The 20,252-nt window shown below is 37.7% G+C and overlaps 1 protein-coding gene across 1 annotated transcript in view; it reads left to right on the top strand.

Annotated features, from left to right (window-relative positions):
• The window catches only part of LOC101893211 (rho guanine nucleotide exchange factor 17), a 114,818-nt gene that overhangs the window by 3,108 nt on the left and 91,458 nt on the right, over nt 1-20,252 (top strand). The window contains exon 3 of the mRNA XM_059123278.1: nt 7,747-10,460. Coding sequence (XP_058979261.1) covers nt 7,747-10,460 — 2,714 coding nt within the window. The remainder of the gene's footprint in view (nt 1-7,746; nt 10,461-20,252) is intronic.

Here is a 20,252-nt window from a genome sequence, read left to right as displayed (position 1 = left end):
CAAAAACCAATTCGAATAAAATATCTCTTAATGGTCCTCTATGAATAGAAGACCTCTGTAAGGTTCTCTATGAATACAAAGCCTTTATGAGGTTCTTTATAAACAGAAAGTCTTAACGAAGTCCTCTATGAATAGAAAACCACCACGAAATCCGTAACGATGAGAATGCATCTACGAAGTCTTCTATGAATGGGAGTCATATATGAATTGTAGACCTTTAGCTCATTCTGTTTGTCCAATACAAAGTATACATTTTTTGTACATTTTAGTACTTTTCGTACCCTTTTAGGAGGGATTTTCAAAAACTCTGCCTTACGTCTTTTATATAAAGGATAACATTCACGATCCGCTATAGATTCCCGAATTTTCATAGGCCTTTTTATACCCTCCATCATAGTACCCTCCACCATAGTTTGCCATTCCGTATGTAACACCTCAAAATATACATTTTACAACCCCACAAAGTATTTCTTTTCTTGATCAGCATAAAATTCGATGTCGGTTTAGGGAAGTCCGTCCGTCAGTTCGTCTGTGGAAATCACTCTAGCTTCCGAACAAAATAAAGTAGGTTGATAAAATTTTACTCAAATGTATATTATGTCTGCAGGATTTTTAGTGTTGAAAATGGGCCATGTAGGTCCACGTTTTGATGTAGCTCCCATATAATGGTACCTCCCTATTTTCACTATTTTTGGTGATTCAAGCGACACTATTCACTGAAATTGTTCCAAAGTTGGTATTTAAAATTCGTAATGAATACTACAGCCTATGACAGAAAATTGTCAGCGCAGGTCCACGTCTTCGTAGAACCCCCATGTAACGGTACCTCTCGATATTCGATATTTTGGTGATTTTAGTGGTATTATTTACCATAAATGTTTCAAATTTGGTATTTGAACTTCAGTAATGGATACAACAGCCTATGACAGAAAATTGTCTGTTAAGGTCCAGGTCTTCGTATAGCCCTCATATGACGGTACCTCCCGATATTCGGTATTTTGATGATTTTAGCGACATTTTTCACCGGAATTGTTTCAAATTTGGTATTTGAAGTTCGTAATGGATACTACAGCCTATGACAGAAAATTGTCTGTGCAGGTCTACGTCTTCGTATAGCCCCCATATAAGGTACCTCCCGATATTCGGTATTTTGGTGATTTTAGCGGTATTATTTACTAGAATTGTTTCAAATTTCGCATTTGAAGTTCGCAATGGATACTACAGCCTATGACAAAAAAATTACTTATGAAGGAAGTTTTTTTCTACGTAATATTTTGAAATTTTTTAAATTCCTTCCAAATGGTGGAGGGTATTAAAAGTTCGGCCTGGCCGAATTTACTTGTTTATTTCTTTAAAATTCTGAAATATTGCTGACAATTTGTAATGGTCAATGGTGATTAAAAGAATTACATTAAGTGGTCGTTCGGCCAGCTAATGATTTATTTCTCTGTGGCTTTAATTATACCTCCCTTTCCGAACAAAAAAAGAGGAATGCATACAAAAGATAGGAATTCCCAAGCTAAAAGTGCATGTTTATTATGATTAGCATTCAAATCATACGAAAAATACTTAACTTTTTTTATAAACAAAAAAAATGAGAAAGCCTATTTGAAAAAAAAAACTAAAAAAACCAAGCCAAAACATAAAAGTAATTAATTAAAATTAGCCATAAATTAATACCCACCACACACTCTCTCAGCCAACAACATAAATAGATTTTTGAGTAATAGCGGACCAAAACAAAACAAAAAAAAAAAGCGAAAAACACTTTAACTTTAACCAAAATAAATAAAAATTTGAAAATAATTCTTAGAATTAAAATCCGAGATATGTTTCATTTCTGCATAATCAGAATTTTGTGTATGTGCGTGAGTGTGTGTGGACGCGAAAGAAAGCAGGCACTAAAGGAGATAGAGAGAAAGACCAAAAAATAATAATAATAAACATGATTGCGAGAAAAACAAAAACGCCCGAAAACAAGACGTGGCTGCTGCCACCGATGCTGCTACACAAAAAGACATTAGTGGTTTTTATTTTTATGGCTACATGAATTTTCCGACTCTCCGCTTCTTGTTTTTTCGCCTAAATATGGGTCATAATTTAAAATTAAATTGTTTTGGGGAGCAGCAATCCACCAGCCTGCCAGCGAGCAAGCCATCTGAGAAAAACCAAAAACTAAACGAACTCTTTTTAATTTTTTTTTTTTTCGTTTGGAGGGACATTTGTCGTGTGCCTCTGAATTTTTGTTGTTGTCGTTGTTTTATTTAGTCAAATAGTTTTGGGGTGGGGAGAAATTTATTTCCGAGCTTAACAAAACTTGTGCGTTTTGGTACCCTACATCAATTTACTGGGGAGACAAACGGCCTAACAAAAAATATATTTGAGGGTTTTATAAAGGAAACCTGAAAATTAATTTGAAAAAATTATAGAAAACGCATGTATTATCCTAAGTTCTTTTATAGGCTTGGGACTTTTAAATGGCCTGTAGGTTTTCCATTAAATATTCTTAAAAAAACACAAATATTGCGCAGCATATATATTTTAAACGCACGAATGTTGATCGTAGGGTTTTCAATAAAAAATTAAAAAAAATCCACAAATATTTTAATTTTTACAAATACAGGGTGAGATAAAAAAACTGCAACAAAGTCAAGCGCCATAATTTTTAAATTTTTTTGTAAATTTATTGAATGAAAGCAAAAACTGTCGGAAATAGCATCAAATTTTAGAATAAGTTTAGATTTGTTCCAATTGGTCGCCTTTGGCACGAATTATGGTCTTCAAACGGCCAATAAAACCGTCACACGCTGCCCGAATATTGCTCTGCGGTATTTTGGCCAATTTCCCGGCGAAGCGCTTGCTTGAGGTGATCGACACTTTGATATTTTTAATGCCAAACTTGCTTTCCAAAAAGCTCCAGACACAATAGTCCAACGGATTGGTATCCGGAGAATTTGATGGCCATTGTGCGCTGAAAATGAAGCGAGGAACCTCATGGTGCTGAGTTCTGTTGGAATTTCCAAGGTCCGCGGCCAAAATGTTTGCGTGCCCAAGGCTTTAATACACCCTCCAGAATATTTTCGCAATATTTAATACGAGCGGAGAGCGACCATCGGCTGTTATGGTGGCCCACACCATCACCATGGCCGGTGTGGAGTTCTGGTGGCCAACTGAAGGTGCACATTTTCAGCTGACCTCTTTGGCAACTAAACACGGTCATTTTGTTGTTTACAAACTGCTGGACAACGAATGTTTTCTCATCGGAGAAAACCAAATCCGGCAGTTCACCAATTTCGGCCAAGCGAATCAACTTTTTAGCTCTTTTGAATCTGATTTCTTTCTGTTGCGGTGTAAGTTCTTGCACTTTTTGGAATTTCAATGGCTTTATCCGGAGCTCATTTTTCAATATTTGCCTAATGGAATATTGCGATATGTTCAGCTCACGAGTCATTTTTCGGCCACTGCGAAGTGGGTTTCTATCAAATCGCTTCTTTACTTTTCGAACCATTTGTGCTGATGTTGCTGTTTTCTTACGTCCTCTTCCTCGACGTCAGGCTACGCTACCACGGTATCACGGTAACGAGCGATGGTATGAGGCACAAAAGATTTATTCACATTTAAATGCTGGAGTGCTCTTACGATAGCCACTTGTGGTTTTCCAGCCAAATGTAAGGAAATCACCCAATCACGCTTGAATTCCATCACGTATGATTTTTTTCTGGAAAATTCTCACCAAAATGCTTTTGTACGCTTGTAAACAATATAGTGAGCTGTCACTGGAATAATTTTAATAGCTGTCGGACGAGAGGCAGCAGTCTGAAGTTGGTTGCTGATGTTTTATCTCACCCTGTATATTGTATGTATTTCTGAGGGTTATCTTTTAAAATTCGTAGAGATTCACAAAAATTACAGTATAGGTACTCTTATAAATACTATTAGAAATTTCAGGAATATTGAACTGAGACCCTTTGGAGGCTTCGAAAATTTATCGAGCCCTGATGCCATAACATGAATAAAACAAACAAAGGTTCTCTAGTAAAACTTCTTTAAAGTGGACGATTATTTTATGAGTAATAAAAAAATCAAATTCACAAATACTGCCCTGAAGACCCCTAAAAATAGTCTCGAAAATTACTAGAAGGCTCCTAAATTGAAATATTTAATTTAAAAAAAAAAACAAATTTTGCATTGAAGAACTTCGAATAAAACGTCATCGAATATTGCTTGAAATTGAGTTTTTAATTGAGTACCTCTATAAAGTTTCTGCACTTAAGACCTTAGAGACTCTTCAATCAAAATAACATTTTACAAAAGGCCTTTGAATAAAAATTCTTAAAAAAGATCCAGGAACACTTAGTGCCCTATAGGTTATTTTAAATATTTGTTTATTATTCAGAGAGTATGCAAATAAAATTCCTTAAAAAATCGCGAATAATGCTCAGAATGTTCAGGAAATATAATTCATTAATATCCTCCTGGAGTTCTTTTAGTAACATTAGGGATGTTTCGTTGCTAATATTTCCATGAATATTATCCTTATACCCCAAATTCATTAAAAAAAAGGAATGCTATCCTTATTTCCCTTTGATAGAAAAGACCTTTGTGTTCTTTATCAAAAGATAAACTAGTTCTTTATGAGGCAGTCTATGGGCAGTCCTCTATGAATAGCAGATCTCTAAGTGACCATCTGCAGACAAATACCTTACGAGGGTATCTACAGACAGGAAAATTCTTCGAGATGATCTTTGAGGTCGTTTAAGATTAAAATAGGGTCTTATAATAGGCCTCAATAAATATAAGATCTATAAGAAGTCCTCTAAAAAGTGAAGATCTCTTATTCGCCCTCTATAGATAAAATACCTTTACGGTGCTTTCTATAAACAAGAGGATCTTAAATAGGTCATCTGTTAAGAGAAGTTCACTCAATAAGAGTTCCCCTTTACCTACATAGCCTGTTGATCCTTTCAAGGTGTTCTGTCTAGCCAAAAGGTCTTATGTCTGCATAAGAATCTAAAATGATTATCTTTCTCCTGAAATCCTTCAAAAATTGTTCGCTCTTTTGAGGGCTTTCAAAGGGACAACTAAATGTTAAAGACTACTAGATTCAAAAACCTTCTGCCGCTGGAAGACCTGTAAAGGGTCTTCTCTCTGTAGGAGACGTAGAACAGATTTTCTGCCTATGGAAAAGCTTTAAAGAGACTTTTGTTTATAGATTATCTTCAAAAACTTCATTCTTCCTACTTGTAAAAAAGTTGTATTCCTATGAGACACTAATACAAATTATTTTCTCTATATAAAACTCCTTTAGAAAGATGAATCTGTATAGAATATTCCATAATGGGTCTTCCGGTTGGAGCAGATTTCAAAAGGTATTTTGTCCATTGAAGACATCTAAGAATATTATTTTTCTCTTTATAGAATACTTACAGCAGGACATTCCTTGAACTTAATGCCGTGAAAATTATCTTGCGTCTATAAATCTATTCTATTAAAAAGGATATTCTTCTTTAGGACAGTTCTAGTTACTCTTTTGTACAAGACCTTTTGAAGAGTTTATTTCCTAAGAGAACCTTTTAAAGATATTTTTCTTAAGAAGATATTTTGAAGTTCTTCGTGTTTTAGAAGTCCATTTCAAGGTCCTTTATTCAAGGAACACTGCTTGAAAGTATTCTTTGTAAAGTAGACCTGTTGAAGAACTTTTAAAGTTCTTCTTTCTACGGAAAACTGGATTCTATAAAAGAACTTTTGTGGATCTTCTTGCTATAAAAACCCTTTAAAGGCATTTTTTAGAAGACCATTTAAAGTTTTTTTTTTAAAGAATACTCTTTTCTAACTAAGATTTTTTTTAATATATTCTTTCTATAGAAGACCTGTCGAAGATATTCTTTTAATGCGATATCTTTAAAAGGTCTTTTCCTTATATACATAATTATGAGGACTTCTCTCTATAGCCTTTAAAGGCCAAGGCCATTCCTCCCCATGAGGTCTTTAGTGAGCCTTCTTTATATAGAAGGTCTTTTTAACTTCTTTCTAGAGGAGACCTTCTTTGGTTTTTTAGGGGTAAAAAAATCCCGGGACCGCTTCGCATTACTTCGGGGTATAGTTTGTTGACTGGGCTATGCCTTTATATTTTATGTAGTCCCCCACTCTATAGATAATGAACTGTATCCCGAAATAATCCGAAAGCGGTCTTGGGGAGACCTGTAATGAAAACTCTCTATTTACGTCTTTTTAAAGAGTCTTCTCTCTATAGAAAATTTTAAAGGGTCTTCTCTCTATAAAATACCGTTAAATTTTCTTTTCTTCATAGACTCTCTTTATAAGGAATTCTCACTATAAAGAACGTTTAAAAATTATTCTCGCTACAGAAGACATTTAAGAAGTCTTCTCGTAATAGTACACATCTATAAGAGACCTCAAAAGGACCTTCTTCGTATAGAAGGTCTTTTATCAGATTTTCTTCGCATATTTTCTTTCAGAGATGTCTTCTTTTTATAGAATACCTCTGAAAATATTACTCTTATAGAAGTCCTCGAAAGTTCTACGTTTTTAGATGACCTCTAAAGGGTAATTTTTTTATAACGAACACATGTGAAAGGCTTTCACCATATATAAGTCGTGAAGTTTGTTCTCTGATAGGTTTTAGTCTAGCTGAAGTCCTTTGAAAGAAGAGTTTTTTGAAGGTCTTCTCCATGAGCGTCACATCTGGAAAAATTCACTTGCGTAAAAATCTTTTTAACATTATCTATTTGAAATGGGCTGTAACTCCTTGAGTTCTTGAATATCAACCTTAGATTTGACAAAGATTCGTAGAAAAAAGGAAATTGCTAACTCAAAATACGCCTTTTTTGAGTTAGGCCCTTCTTTTTTAAAAAATTTTCAGAGGATTTTACAGAAAAAAATAAGACTCTCCAAAGATCAATTCTCAGAAAAAAAGCCATCTGAAAATTGTACTCCATATTGATGGAGGGGTCTTTTCAATATTTAATTTTTGAAAATGTCATTTTCTAATAAGAGCCCCTTAAGAGGTATACAGAAAAGATATTTCAGTAATTTTCCTTATAAAAAATATTGCTGGAAGGAGATCTCGAATGTCCTCATTACAATGTTTTACATATGTGAAAATTTCGGATATTCCGGGTTATATTTTTTTTCTAAAGAGTGTATTCAATATTCGACCCTATTCTCCATTATTTCATTCCATTTTATTTCTATACTTTTATTTCACAATATTTCTTTCATTTCTTCTAATCTCAAGTTTTTTCTCCTTCTTCTCTTTTCATTGAACGCATTGAACATGGGGCTGCTCTGGATGTCATCCGCTGCTGGCTGCTGCTGTTGCTGTTTTTTGAAAATCTTTTGAAAAATTGCCATCATGACGCGTTTTCCATGGCACACGTTTCCCACCGCATACCCGACGCTACCTTGCCTTGACATTTCCACAACAAATCAAATAAACAACAACGGCACCCAAAAAAAATGTCTTTTAATGATGATGATCATCATCACCAAAATCTTTGATGTCTCGTTTGAATTCTGTTGTGTTTCGGTACCGAAAATGGGACATATATTTTTCCATTGCATTTTTTTTCGATTTTGATTTTCCATATTCGTGGGGAATGACGTTGATGGTGCACACGCATTTGGCTGGCTGACTGACTGGCTTGTTCTCTACTTATAATTATGGTGCTGATGATGATGATGATGACGGTGCTCCTCCGGATGATTGGGGATTACTAAATGTAGCTAAAAATAGAGAAGACTATATTGCCAGCCGTACCGAAATAGCCCCACTAACAACACCAGCAACAACAACAACAACAACAACGTTGTCAGGCAAAAAATCCATCTCATTGCCGGCCACACCAAATCTGTCCCAGCTAAGGCGGCCCATATTGGCTGCATCCAACTATAGGTTACTGCATGACGAACGGCTGCAACCTGGGGTGTTAGGCGACAACGACGACAACCACATGCCGTTGACATATGACCAGCTGAGGGCGACAGAACACCAAAGTCCAGTAAATTATCCATGTCGTTTTGTCGCTGCCGGTGGGGCTTTTTGTAACCCCTCCCCCAGATCGTTGGCCCATGGTGGTGGTGGTGGCAGTAGTGATCCTCATAATAATTCCATGGTGGTGAATCAGGCAGGATATTATGACAATGGAACAACAACAAATCCGGCCCACAACAACAACAATAACAACAAGGCAGCCATGTGTGCCAACATTGTTGTGGTGCCTACGGCGCCACCATCCAACAATCAAACATCTCCGTCCAGCAACAGGTTCGATGCAACCAAAATGAGAGGAAATTTCAATACGAAATCTCAAAATCCACCACCACGGCCCCATGGCGGCGGCGGCGGCAGTGGTGGATTTCTACGCTGTGAGCATTGCTGTGAGCGTAAAAATGATGGCCAAAATGAGTTGGCTCTGAAACACACCTCATCCTACTCGGCCATGTACCAGCCATCCGATACGGAAACAGTCTCTGAATTGTCGTCGTATCGTTTTGTAACGGATGAAGATTTGGAAATTCGGAATTCGAAAAATTATTGTTCGCCTAGCCTTGACGATGATGCCGCCCAGCGACGAAGAGTAAGGCAAACGAAATTGTCGCAATCATTGTCGTCGTCGAATTCGGTAACGTCGCCATCTACGTCGTGTGTGAAAAATTATGACAATAGGAGTCGAGAGAAGAATAGCGATTACCTGACGAATCAACATCACGAACTTTATACTAACCACAACAACAACAATAATAATAATAATAATTACAACAACAAAAATCAAAATTATCGGGAAACGGAAAAACGCGAAATCGAACGGGAATTCGGTTGTGAATTAAGACGAAGTGCTGACGAAGTGGATAGTGAAACCAATAATTGCTGTTATAGCATCGATAAATCGCATAGTGATAAAGTGATATATTATCAGGCCTTTGCCGTAACCGAACCAGTGCAAATTCCCCCAAGTTTGGTGAAAAAAGAGCAGGAAGATCTACTCTCCTCCTCGCTGCCGCGCAACTATGGCAGTGATGTTGATGGCAGTTCATTTGCTCGCCAACTGTTTTTGAGACAAAGTTTAAGATCCTCAAGAAATCCCAGCGGTCCGCCACCGGTGCCACCCAAACCTCCGACGGAGGATAGCAGCAACGAATCGAGCTCCTCCTATGATCCGCAGAGGTTCTATAAAAAACTCCAGCGTTTTGAGAAACAAAATACGGTTATAAATCAGACATTGAGTCGGGAGAATTTGCGGGCCAATGCCGAACGTTCCCTGACCCCGGAACGTTGTGAACTTTTGAATTGTTTTCCGAGTTATAGGAATCGGGGCAGTCTCCCACGGGACAAAGAGGTGGAATATCAAAACTCCCACGCTCCGCCAGAGCATTTTCACGAACCCCCCATAAATGGTTCACATCTGGGGTATCCTAACGATCCATTGCCTAGCTATAATCCACCTTACACTGTAGCCACCCCATCAAGTCCCAAACGTACCCTAAGATATGATCATCACGGACGCTTAAAGTCCTCGTATATTTCACAGCTTCCCGTTGGCCAGCAGCGACGTAACTCCCTGGAAACAGGGGAACACTCTCCGATACCCCAAAGGGCCTATAGTTATACACCCATAAAGTTAACGCCCACGCTGACGCGTAAATTTACCTATACTCCAAAACATACGATAACCGCGGAACTAACCGAAGTCAATGAAGATGAATATGAAATCAATGAAAAATTACAAAAGAATCATGAAAATGCCACGATCTCGAGTCTAAAGAAATATGAAAATCATTATCCGCTCAAGCAGCACAGTGAAGTTTCAAACCCCAAACAAAGTGAAGTTCTAAACCCCCAAACAAGTGAATATCAAAAGCAAACAAGAGAAAAAGATATAACACAAGAAGAAAATAACGAAAATCTAAGTGAAAATCAAAACGAAAATCGTAGTGAAAATACAAGTTCCCCCCACAGACCCACACCCCTTAATATAAACCCCAATATCTCTCAATCGCCCATTTCGCCCGGTCAAATATCCTACGAAAACACCACATCACCACCAGCATCACGTTTACTGCCACCCAAAAAGTCGCACTCATCTCCGCTTGTCTTGCAGACACCCTCCAGTCCGGTGTGGTTAAGTTCGGAGACAATTGCATCCCAAACCTCTTCCTCACAACGTTGTCTGGACGAGACGCAATCGAATTGTAGCGATCAAACAACCATCTTTCATTTTGAACCGGACAACACCTCACCCTCATCGTCTTTGCTGTATGGTCAGCATCAGCAACAGGTGAATGGTGGTGGTCACACGAACAATTCGAGTGGTGGTAATAATTTCTTAAAAGGACCTCTTCTCATAAGACGTCTACCGGCCATACAATCCTTTGGTTATATTCCAACACATTCATCATCTTTGGGCAGCGCCAATGTGCGAGAGTACATTGAAAAGGAGGTAAGTGTGATAAAGAGATAAGAGATTTTTTAATATAATTACAAAGAGAGAGAGAGAGGTGGAGAGGGTAAGAGAGGGATAGAGAAGAAGAATATGCTTTATGCATTAATACATACCAGAATTAATCTTTGCATAATTAAAAAAAAACTACTTAGAGTAAGGGCATTCAATATATTTTCCTGTGAAAAGTATTTCCTACAAGACCTTTTGCGACAGAATTTAACAGAGAGGGAGAGAACAGAAGAGAGGTTCGTGGGATAATATATAAATCCAGAATTAAACATTAAATAATACTTTTAATGATAATTATGAAGAGAAGGTCAACTATCTCAACTTTCTTGTCAAAATCATTCATTGAGGATCAATAGAATACGGCTCCGAAATACTCGCTCAAATTCGAGCTGAGAGTAAAACTCGCCCGAATTCGGATAGAGAGTCAAATTCGCTCAAAATCGAGTGAGAGCACTCTTAAGAGTAAAAAAATAAATCGAGTATTCTCGCTTTTAATCAAGTGACGGATGAAAATAGAGTTATATGCCACTCAAATCAGAGCTAGTATGCTTCACTCGGTTTCGAGATAGAGAGAGAGTAAATTACGTTCGAAAGCGAGTAGATTTTACTCTTGCTGAGTTCTCTTTTAGTGTTTGTTCCGTTGAAATTATGCGAATTTTCTCAATCAACTTTGTTCTCTGTAGGGAGTATCTCTAACGTCAATATCAAAAATGTTTTGCTACGACACACGAAGACACAAATCAGCAAAATAAACATTTTCCACTCGATTTTACTCTTAGAGTAAATTCTTACTCTTTTTCAAATATTTTGACACCCACTCTTATTTTTAAGCAGAAGTAACTCGTGAGCTCACTCATGTAAATTTGTGAGTAAACTTCGTATAAATCTCTTACTCTTTGAGCACTCCTGTCCGCAAGCAAGTTTCAAGTTGAAAATAAGTAAAAAAAACTGTAAGTTCGGCCTGGGTCTAGCTTTGAATATGAAACGAATTGGCAATTTTCCAAAAAAAAAAAATCCAATAAAATTCGGTTAAAATTTTAAAAATACTGAATGTCTATACGACGGCTTAGACATACATAGGTATCTACAATATTCAAATTCGAAACAATTATATGGGGGCTTACCCTAACGTGAACCTGCCCAGACAATATTCTGTTAAAGGCTGTAGTATCCATTACGAACTTCAAATACGAAATTTGAAAAAAAAATCGGTTATTAATGTCGCTAAAATCATCAAAATACCGTTATATGGGGGCTATACGAAGGCGTGAACCTTTACGAACTTCAAATACAAAATTCTAAACAATTCCGGTGAATAATGTCGGTAAAATCATCAAAATGCCGAATATCGGAAGGTGCCCTTATATGGGGGCTATACGAAGGCATGGATCTACACGGACAATTTTCTCTCGCATCCTGAGTATCCATTACGAACTTCAAATACCAAATTTGAAACATGCGTACCAAAAGGTCTGGACTGATTTATTCCACCTTCACACCACACCTTGCGTTAATAAAAATATTGTCATATGTGCAAAGAAGACACATGTTATAAACTCAAAATCTAAATATAAAATTTCAGAATTTTATCTCTGTCCCTTCATCCAATACCAAATGTAGTACTATTCGTCTAATTGTAGTACACATTTCCGAAACCATTTCCGTATGTCCTTATTGGGTTAGGATGCAAACATTTTGCACATATTTGTAATTTGCTAGCAGGCAGGATTAGTTTGTATCACGTATCACTGCCATATAACTGTACCCCTTTATATTCAGTATTTTGATGATTTAAGTCACATTCCACAATTTCAGTTAGTTTAAGTCACATTTTCTAACGAAAAAATTAAAATTCGTTACTAAGGGAGGAGGTTCTACCTCCTTGACAGATCATTCTCTACACACATAGGTTTTCGTTTTCCTATAGCCGCTGTATTTTGGGACCTCCATTTATTCGGTATTCTGAGGATTTCAGCCACATTTCTCAGGGGAATCGTTTAAAATTAAGTTTGTAGTGTCTGTAATAGGTTCTGTCTTCTGTTGCAGAAGGCGGCTGGAAACTACATATGGTTTCTTAAATCATCCTTATAGCGGTACCTTTGAATTTTGGTAATATTGGTGATGTTAGTCACATTTTTTAAAATAATTTTTTATACCCTCCACCATACTATGGAGGGTATATTAACTTTGTCATTCCGTTTGTAACTCCTCGAAATACTCATATCAGACCCAACAAAGTATATATATTCTTGATCAGCGTAAAATTCTAAGTCGATTTAGCGATGTCCGTCTGTCTGTCCGTCTGTCTGTCTGTCTGTTGTAATCACGCTATCTTTCGAATGAATTGAGATAGATGGCTAAAATTTTGCACACATGTTTATTTTTCCAGTAGGCAGGTTAAGTTCGTAAATGGGCCATGTAGGTCCACGTTTTCATATAGCCCCCATATAACGGTACCTCTCTATATTCGATATTTTGATGATTTTAGCGACATTATTCACGGGAATTGTTTCAAATTTGGTATTTGAAGTTCAAAATGGATACTACACTCTAAGACGGAAAATTGTCTGTGCAGGTTCACGTCTTCATATAGCCACCATATAACGGTACCTCACTATATTCGGTATTTTAATGATTTTACCGACATTATTCACCGGAATTGTTTCAAAATTGGTATTTGAAGTTCGTTATGGGAACTACAGTCTCTGACAGAAAATTGTCTGTGCGGGTCCAGGTCTTGGTATAGGCCCCATATATCAGTACCTCCCTATATTCGGTATTTTGACGATTTTAGGTACAATACCCACCGAAGTTGTTTGAGATGTGGTATTTGAAGTTCGTAATAGATGCTACATCCTGTGACAGAAAATTGTCTATGCTGGTCCAGGTCTTCGCACAGCTCCAATTTAACGGCACCTCCTTATATACGATATTTTGATGATTTGAGCTACATTATTAACCGTTTATTTCAAGTTTCGAATTTGAATATGGTAATGGCTTATGACAAACAATGCCTATGTATGTCCACGTCGTATAGACCCCAATATAACGGCTATATTCGGTATTTATAAATTTTAACAGAATTTTTTAAGGATTTTATTTCTTAAAAATTTCCAAATTCGTTACAAATGGTGGCGGGTATTAAAAGTTCGGCCCGGCCGAATTTACTGCTTTTTAACTTGTTTTTTTTTTTTCATTTTTCGAATCAAGTAACACTTATTGTAACAGGAAATCTGTATCATCAACTTTAAGGTATTTTCTGAAGACTTTTTATACCCCCAGTCATATGGCTACAGAGGGTATACGGCCAAGATGTGCCTCATCGAGATAACGGTTTTAGATTGTAAGTCTCTTTGGACCAAATTCGTTTCAGGATATTTGGAGTAGATCTTGGGTTGTCCATCCGTCCGTCCGTGCGTCTGTCTGGCGGGTGTGCACAATAACTCTCGAAGGGAGTATGCGATTTGATTCAAACTTGGTACATCGTGATATTATTATCAAACTTAGATTGAGTTCGGAAATGGGCAACATAGGTCCATTCCTTTCGGTACATCCCCCCATAAAAGGCCAAAATTTCCAAAGAAAATAATTTACCTCATAGAAAGAGAAAGGATCAATCGATTATGTGCAAATTTTCCAAATGCCAATATTTTTGTCATTGCTCGGTCAAGTACGTTCCCCACAAAGGTTTACAATTTAGAATAATTATAAAAGGCAAAATAATAGTCCGATTGTCTTCAAATTTCAGACATCCCAATATTTTTATCAAAGCAAAACCAGACATTTCGGACCACTTTTTCCAATACCTCCCGCACAATGGGTTAAGTTTTTGAAGAACTACTCTTCAAATTTCACATATCCTAATATTTTTACTAACGCAAGTTACTGCGTAAAAATGTTAGATATCGGTGTACCCCTTCTGGTAAATCTCCCAAAGAGTTTCACAGTTTGCAATACTTATATCTCTCACAAAGCTCAAAACAAGTAAGAGTTTCTTTTTTAAAGTGGCATATCTACATATTATTCTCAATCAAAGATCTGATGCGAATGTGGGATTTATCGGCTCACTCCTACTCGTACATCCCCCCTAAAGATAACAACTATGATTAACAATTATTCCCAAAAAATTGGTTATATTGACCTATTAATGAGGACATTTCAGCAATACTTTTGAGAACGAACATATTTCTATAAAATTGTACATCGTGAAGAATTGTTTTCAAAGTAGATCAGAGCTAGAAAATTTAGGGTATTTGGTATGGGAGGAGGCAATCAAAATGTTGCTAATGCTCAAAGTTCATTACCAACCCAAATTTTGTAGTTCTTTCAAATGAATATTTATTTGAGGAAAGTCAATTTACCCACAAACCCCCGAAATGTTAATTTATAGACGATTTGGTTAAAAATTGGAGCAGAAACCTCCGTAAGACCGAAAATCATCAGCTATCGTTATATGGAGGCTATACCTGAAGGTGGATCGATATATTCCATTTCCAATACCAACCATTCCAAAAACTCCATTTGAAAAACTTTATATACCCCTTACCTTTTCGCTGTAAAAATGGACCCCTCCCTTCCCCTTAAACATCCAATTTTATATTAAATTCTTCTCACACTTTTCCTTTGTATTTTACTTATAAGAAAGATTTTCCATCGCCTATTTCAATAATTTATTCCGATTTCAATTATCCAAATCATTCACACTGACTGATATCTATAAAAATAATTATGTCCAATTTTATTTTCAACGAAACAAAAAAAATTAAATAAAATTGAACAGCAAATGATTCATGGCACATTCCTCATATCTCGCTCTCCGTGGCACTTGAAATGCAACAAGCCTATTTCTTTGCAAAGGAATGCCACTGCTATCCTTCAGAATAACCTCTGAATGGTTTATTCATCTCTGGACGAGAGGCATAGTCATTTTGAGTTTTCTTTCTTTTCTTTTTTCCCCACAATCGAAATAAAATGCAAAATTCATGGCATTCAGTGGTGGCTTTGTGTTTTGATATAGTTATTGTTGTTGTTGTTGTTATTGTTTTTAATTGAAAATTAATTTAATAACACCGGCATTGTCTTCGGAAACAACATCAAGCTATATGGAAAATATATGGCTAGGAGAAAAATTATTGACTTTTCGCAAATGATTTTCTTCCATACTGATGTGCAGAAGAATTGGCGGCAGCAGATAAATATTCAAATCGTACGTTACTCATGTGCCATACATTGTATCGCCGGATATGTATGTACATACATATGTAGCAATAAATATATGCCTGCCTTAAATTTCAGGTCCATAGCCAATCGATACATATGTACCACCAGCTTGTTCGGCAACAAATTTCGATTTTTATTGATTTCGGAAAATTTACGACTTTTTTGTTGTTGTTGTTGTTCACAGCCATTACTCGAATCGATCGACATTTGCGCTCGACTGTGGAAATTTATTTGCTTTATTTGTTTTCATTTTTGTTTTCCACGGCGGAGGTTTGGGTGTAGTTGTAAATGTATGCCAAAAGGAAAAAAATAGATGTTCGTATAGGTGAGGAAATATTTGTATGTGTATGGGTGAAGTATATTAAGGTGGGTCCAAAGACGACTTTCAGGTCGTCTCCATAGACGACTTTCAGGTCTTCTCCATAGACGACTTTCAGGTCGTTTCCATAGACGACTTTCAGTTCGTCTCCAAAGACGACTTTCAGGTCGTCTCCAAAGACGACTTTCAGGTCGTCTCCAAAGACGACTTTCAGGTCGTCTCCATAGACGACTTTCAGGTCGTCTCCATTGACGACTTTCAGATCGTCTCCATAGACGATTTTTAGGTCGTCTCCATAGACGACTTTAAAGTCGTCTCTCTATAGACGACGATGTCTTTAAGGTCGTCTCTATAGACGACGATGTCTTTAAGGTCGTCTCTAAAGACGACGATGTCTTTAAGGTCGTCTCTGTAGACGACGATGTCTTTAAGGTCGTCTCTATAGACGACGATGTCTTTAAGGTCGTCTCTATAGACGACGATGTCTTTAAGGTCGTCTCTATAGACGACGATGTCTTTAAGATCGTCTCTTTAGACGACGATGTCTTTAAGGTCGTCTCTATAGACGACGATGTCTCTAAGGTCGTCTCTATAGACGACGACGTCTTTAAGGTCGTCTCTATAGACGACGATGTCTTTAAGGTCGTCTCTATATTCGACGATGTCTTTAAGGTCGTCTCTATAGACGACGACTTTAAGGTCGTCTCTACAGACAACGACTTTATGGTCGTCTCTATAGACAACGACTTTAAGGTCGTCTCTATAGACGACGACTTTAAGGTCGTCTCTCTATAGACGATGACTTTAAGGTCGTCTCTCTATAGACGACGACTTTAAGGTCGTCTCTCTATAGACGACGACTTTAAGGTCGTCTCTCTATAGACGACGACTTTAAGGTCGTCTCTATAGACGACGACTTTAAGGTCGTCTCTATAGACGACGACTTTAAGGTCGTCTCTCTATAGACGACGACTTTAAGGTCGTCTCTCTATAGACGACGACTTTAAGGTCGTCTCTCTATAGACGACGACTTTAAGGTCGTCTCTCTATAGACGACGACTTTAAGGTCGTCTCTATAGACGACGATGTCTCTAAGGTCGTCTCTATAGACGACGATGTCTTTAAGGTCGTCTCTATATTCGACGATGTCTTTAAGGTCGTCTCTGTAGACGACGACTTTAAGGTCGTCTCTACAGACAACGACTTTATGGTCGTCCCTATAGACAACGACTTTAAGGTCGTCTCTATAGACGACGACTTTAAGGTCGTCTCTCTATAGACGACGACTTTAAGGTCGTCTCTCTATAGACGACGACTTTAAGGTCGTCTCTCTATAGACGACGACTTTAAGGTCGTCTCTCTATAGACGACGACTTTAAGGTCGTCTCTCTATAGACGACGACTTTAAGGTCGTCTCTTTATAGACGACGACTTTAAGGTCGTCTCTATAGACGACGACTTTAAGGTCGTCTCTATAGACGACGACTTTAAGGTCGTCTCTCTATAGACGACGACTTTAAGGTCGTCTCTCTATAGACGACGACTTTAAGGTCGTCTCTCTATAGACGACGACTTTAAGGTCGTCTCTCTATAGACGACGACTTTAAGGTCGTCTCTCTATAGACGACGACTTTAAGGTCGTCTCTCTATAGACGACGACTTTAAGGTCGTCTCTATAGACGACGACTTTAAGGTCGTCTCTATAGACGACGACTTTAAGGTCGTCTCTATAGACGACGATGTCTTTAAGGTCGTCTCTATATTCGACGATGTCTTTAAGGTCGTCTCTATAGACGACGACTTTAAGGTCGTCTCTACAGACAACGACTTTATGGTCGTCCCTATAGACAACGACTTTAAGGTCGTCTCTATAGACGACGACTTTAAGGTCGTCTCTCTATAGACGACGACTTTAAGGTCGTCTCTCTATAGACGACGACTTTAAGGTCGTCTCTCTATAGACGACGACTTTAACGTCGTCTCTATAGACGACGACTTTAAGGTCGTCTCTATAGACGACGATGTCTCTAAGGTCGTCTCTATAGACGACGATGTCTTTAAGGTCGTCTCTATATTCGACGATGTCTTTAAGGTCGTCTCTATAGACGACGACTTTAAGGTCGTCTCTACAGACAACGACTTTATGGTCGTCTCTATAGACAACGACTTTAAGGTCGTCTCTATAGACGACGACTTTAAGGTCGTCTCTCTATAGACGACGACTTTAAGGTCGTCTCTCTATAGACGACGACTTTAAGGTCGTCTCTCTATAGACGACGACTTTAAGGTCGTCTCTCTATAGACGACGACTTTAAGGTCGTCTCTCTATAGACGACGACTTTAAGGTCGTCTCTCTATAGACGACGACTTTAAGGTCGTCTCTCTATAGACGACGACTTTAAGGTCGTCTCTCTATAGACGACGACTTTAAGGTCTTCTCTATAGGAGACGTCTTTAAGGTCGTCTCTATAAACGACGACGTCTTTAAGGTCGTCTCTATAGACGACGATGTCTTTAAGGCCGTCTCTATAGACGACGATGTCTTTAAGGTCGTTTCTATAGACGACTTTCAGGTCGTCTTCATAGACGACTTTCAGGTCGTCTCTATAGACGACGACTTTAAGGTCGTCTCTATAGACGACGATATCTTTAAGGTCGTCTCTATAAACGACGATGTCTTTAAGGTCGTCTCTATAGACGATGATGTCTTTAAGGTCGTCTCTATAGACGACGATGTCTTTAAGGTCGTCTCTATAGACGACGACTTTAAGGTCGTCTCTATAGACGACGACTTTAAGGTCGTCTCTATAGACGACGACTTTAAGGTCGTCTCTATAGACCACGACTTTAAGGTCGTTTCAGGTCTTCTCTACAGACGACTTTAAGGTCGTCTCTATATACGACGACTTTAAGGTCGTCTCTATAGAAGACGACTTTCAGGTCGTCTCTATAGACGACTTTCAGGTCGTCTCCTTAGACGACTTTCAGGTCGTCTCTATAGACGACTTTTAGGTCGTATCCAAAGACGACTTTCAGGTCGTCTCCAAAGACGACTTTCAGGTCGTCTTCATAGACGACGACTTTCAGGTCGTTTCCATAGACGACTTTCATGTCGTTCCCATAGACGACTTTCAGGTCGTCTCCAAAGACGACTTTTAGATCGTCTCCATAGACGACTTTCAGATCGTCTCCATAGACGACTTTCAGATCGTCTCCATAGACGACTTTCAGGTCGTCTCCATAGACGACTTTCAGGTCGTCCTCATTGGCGAAATATTCATTTAAACTCACGATAAGGGGCACCTCCGATGGGCTCCTATTGTGATTATTATGGTCCTCGAAAAATTCCCCTTTAGTACTATCTGAACCGAATTTTCCACGACCCACTTTACGGTACCACTACATCTCCCTCCTCTTCCAAATTTCGTGCTCATAGTTCTCCATGTGTGTTTGTTTAATAAAAAATTTTGAAACAAAAACATTAAATTCAATATTTCGAAATCATATATATTTTATTTGTTTTCTTTTTTTGGTTTTCGCTTGCCAGCCATCTAGCCAGCGTTCGACGAGCTATCTTCCCAACCATAATTTCGTGTATTTTCACGAAAAAATATTTATATTCCATTGTTTATTGTTGTTATTGGTTTAAATTTAGTTTTTATAAACTACTTGAACTCAATTTATGTGCAAAGATACCAAAAAATAATAATAAATGCAATTATCCGACACACACAAGCAAAGGCTGACATGGATACACACACGCAATACATTCTACACTTATTAGCCAAATATACAAAAATTTTGTTTTGTGGTCATGGTTTGCTTCCCTGCCTGCCTGCCTTTGGAACAAAGTAAATTCTTAGTTGACCTATTTTCATGGACTGTGATTTGGATTATTTTTTGTAGAAATTTGTAGGAATCTTTGAAAATATTTGAAAAGGGAACGGAAGAGGTTTTGTTTAAATTCTGGGGTGAGTAGAAATTTGGGTCTATGTACGATAAAGCGGGAAAACCATAGGCGCTGAACTACTTTTGTTTTTTTAATAGAAAATCTAAATCTAATAGTCCAAAAATCATTTGGATCAGCTACAAGAAGTTCTTGTTCATGTATGCCAATTGAATCGTCCATTGTGGTTCTATAGCCAAAAAGCTTCTTTCAAAGCTTCGAAAGACTGTATACTGGCTGGAATTTTTTTTCTTCATTAGTCTAGAAGCTAGTCAGAAGGTCTGCTTTAAATTTC

Source organism: Musca domestica, unplaced genomic scaffold (assembly GCF_030504385.1).
Source record: "Musca domestica strain aabys unplaced genomic scaffold, Musca_domestica.polishedcontigs.V.1.1 24, whole genome shotgun sequence".
NCBI lineage: Eukaryota > Metazoa > Arthropoda > Insecta > Diptera > Muscidae > Musca > Musca domestica.
The sequence above is the reverse complement of the archived record's forward strand: the minus strand, read 5'-3'. Positions and strand labels throughout refer to the sequence as shown.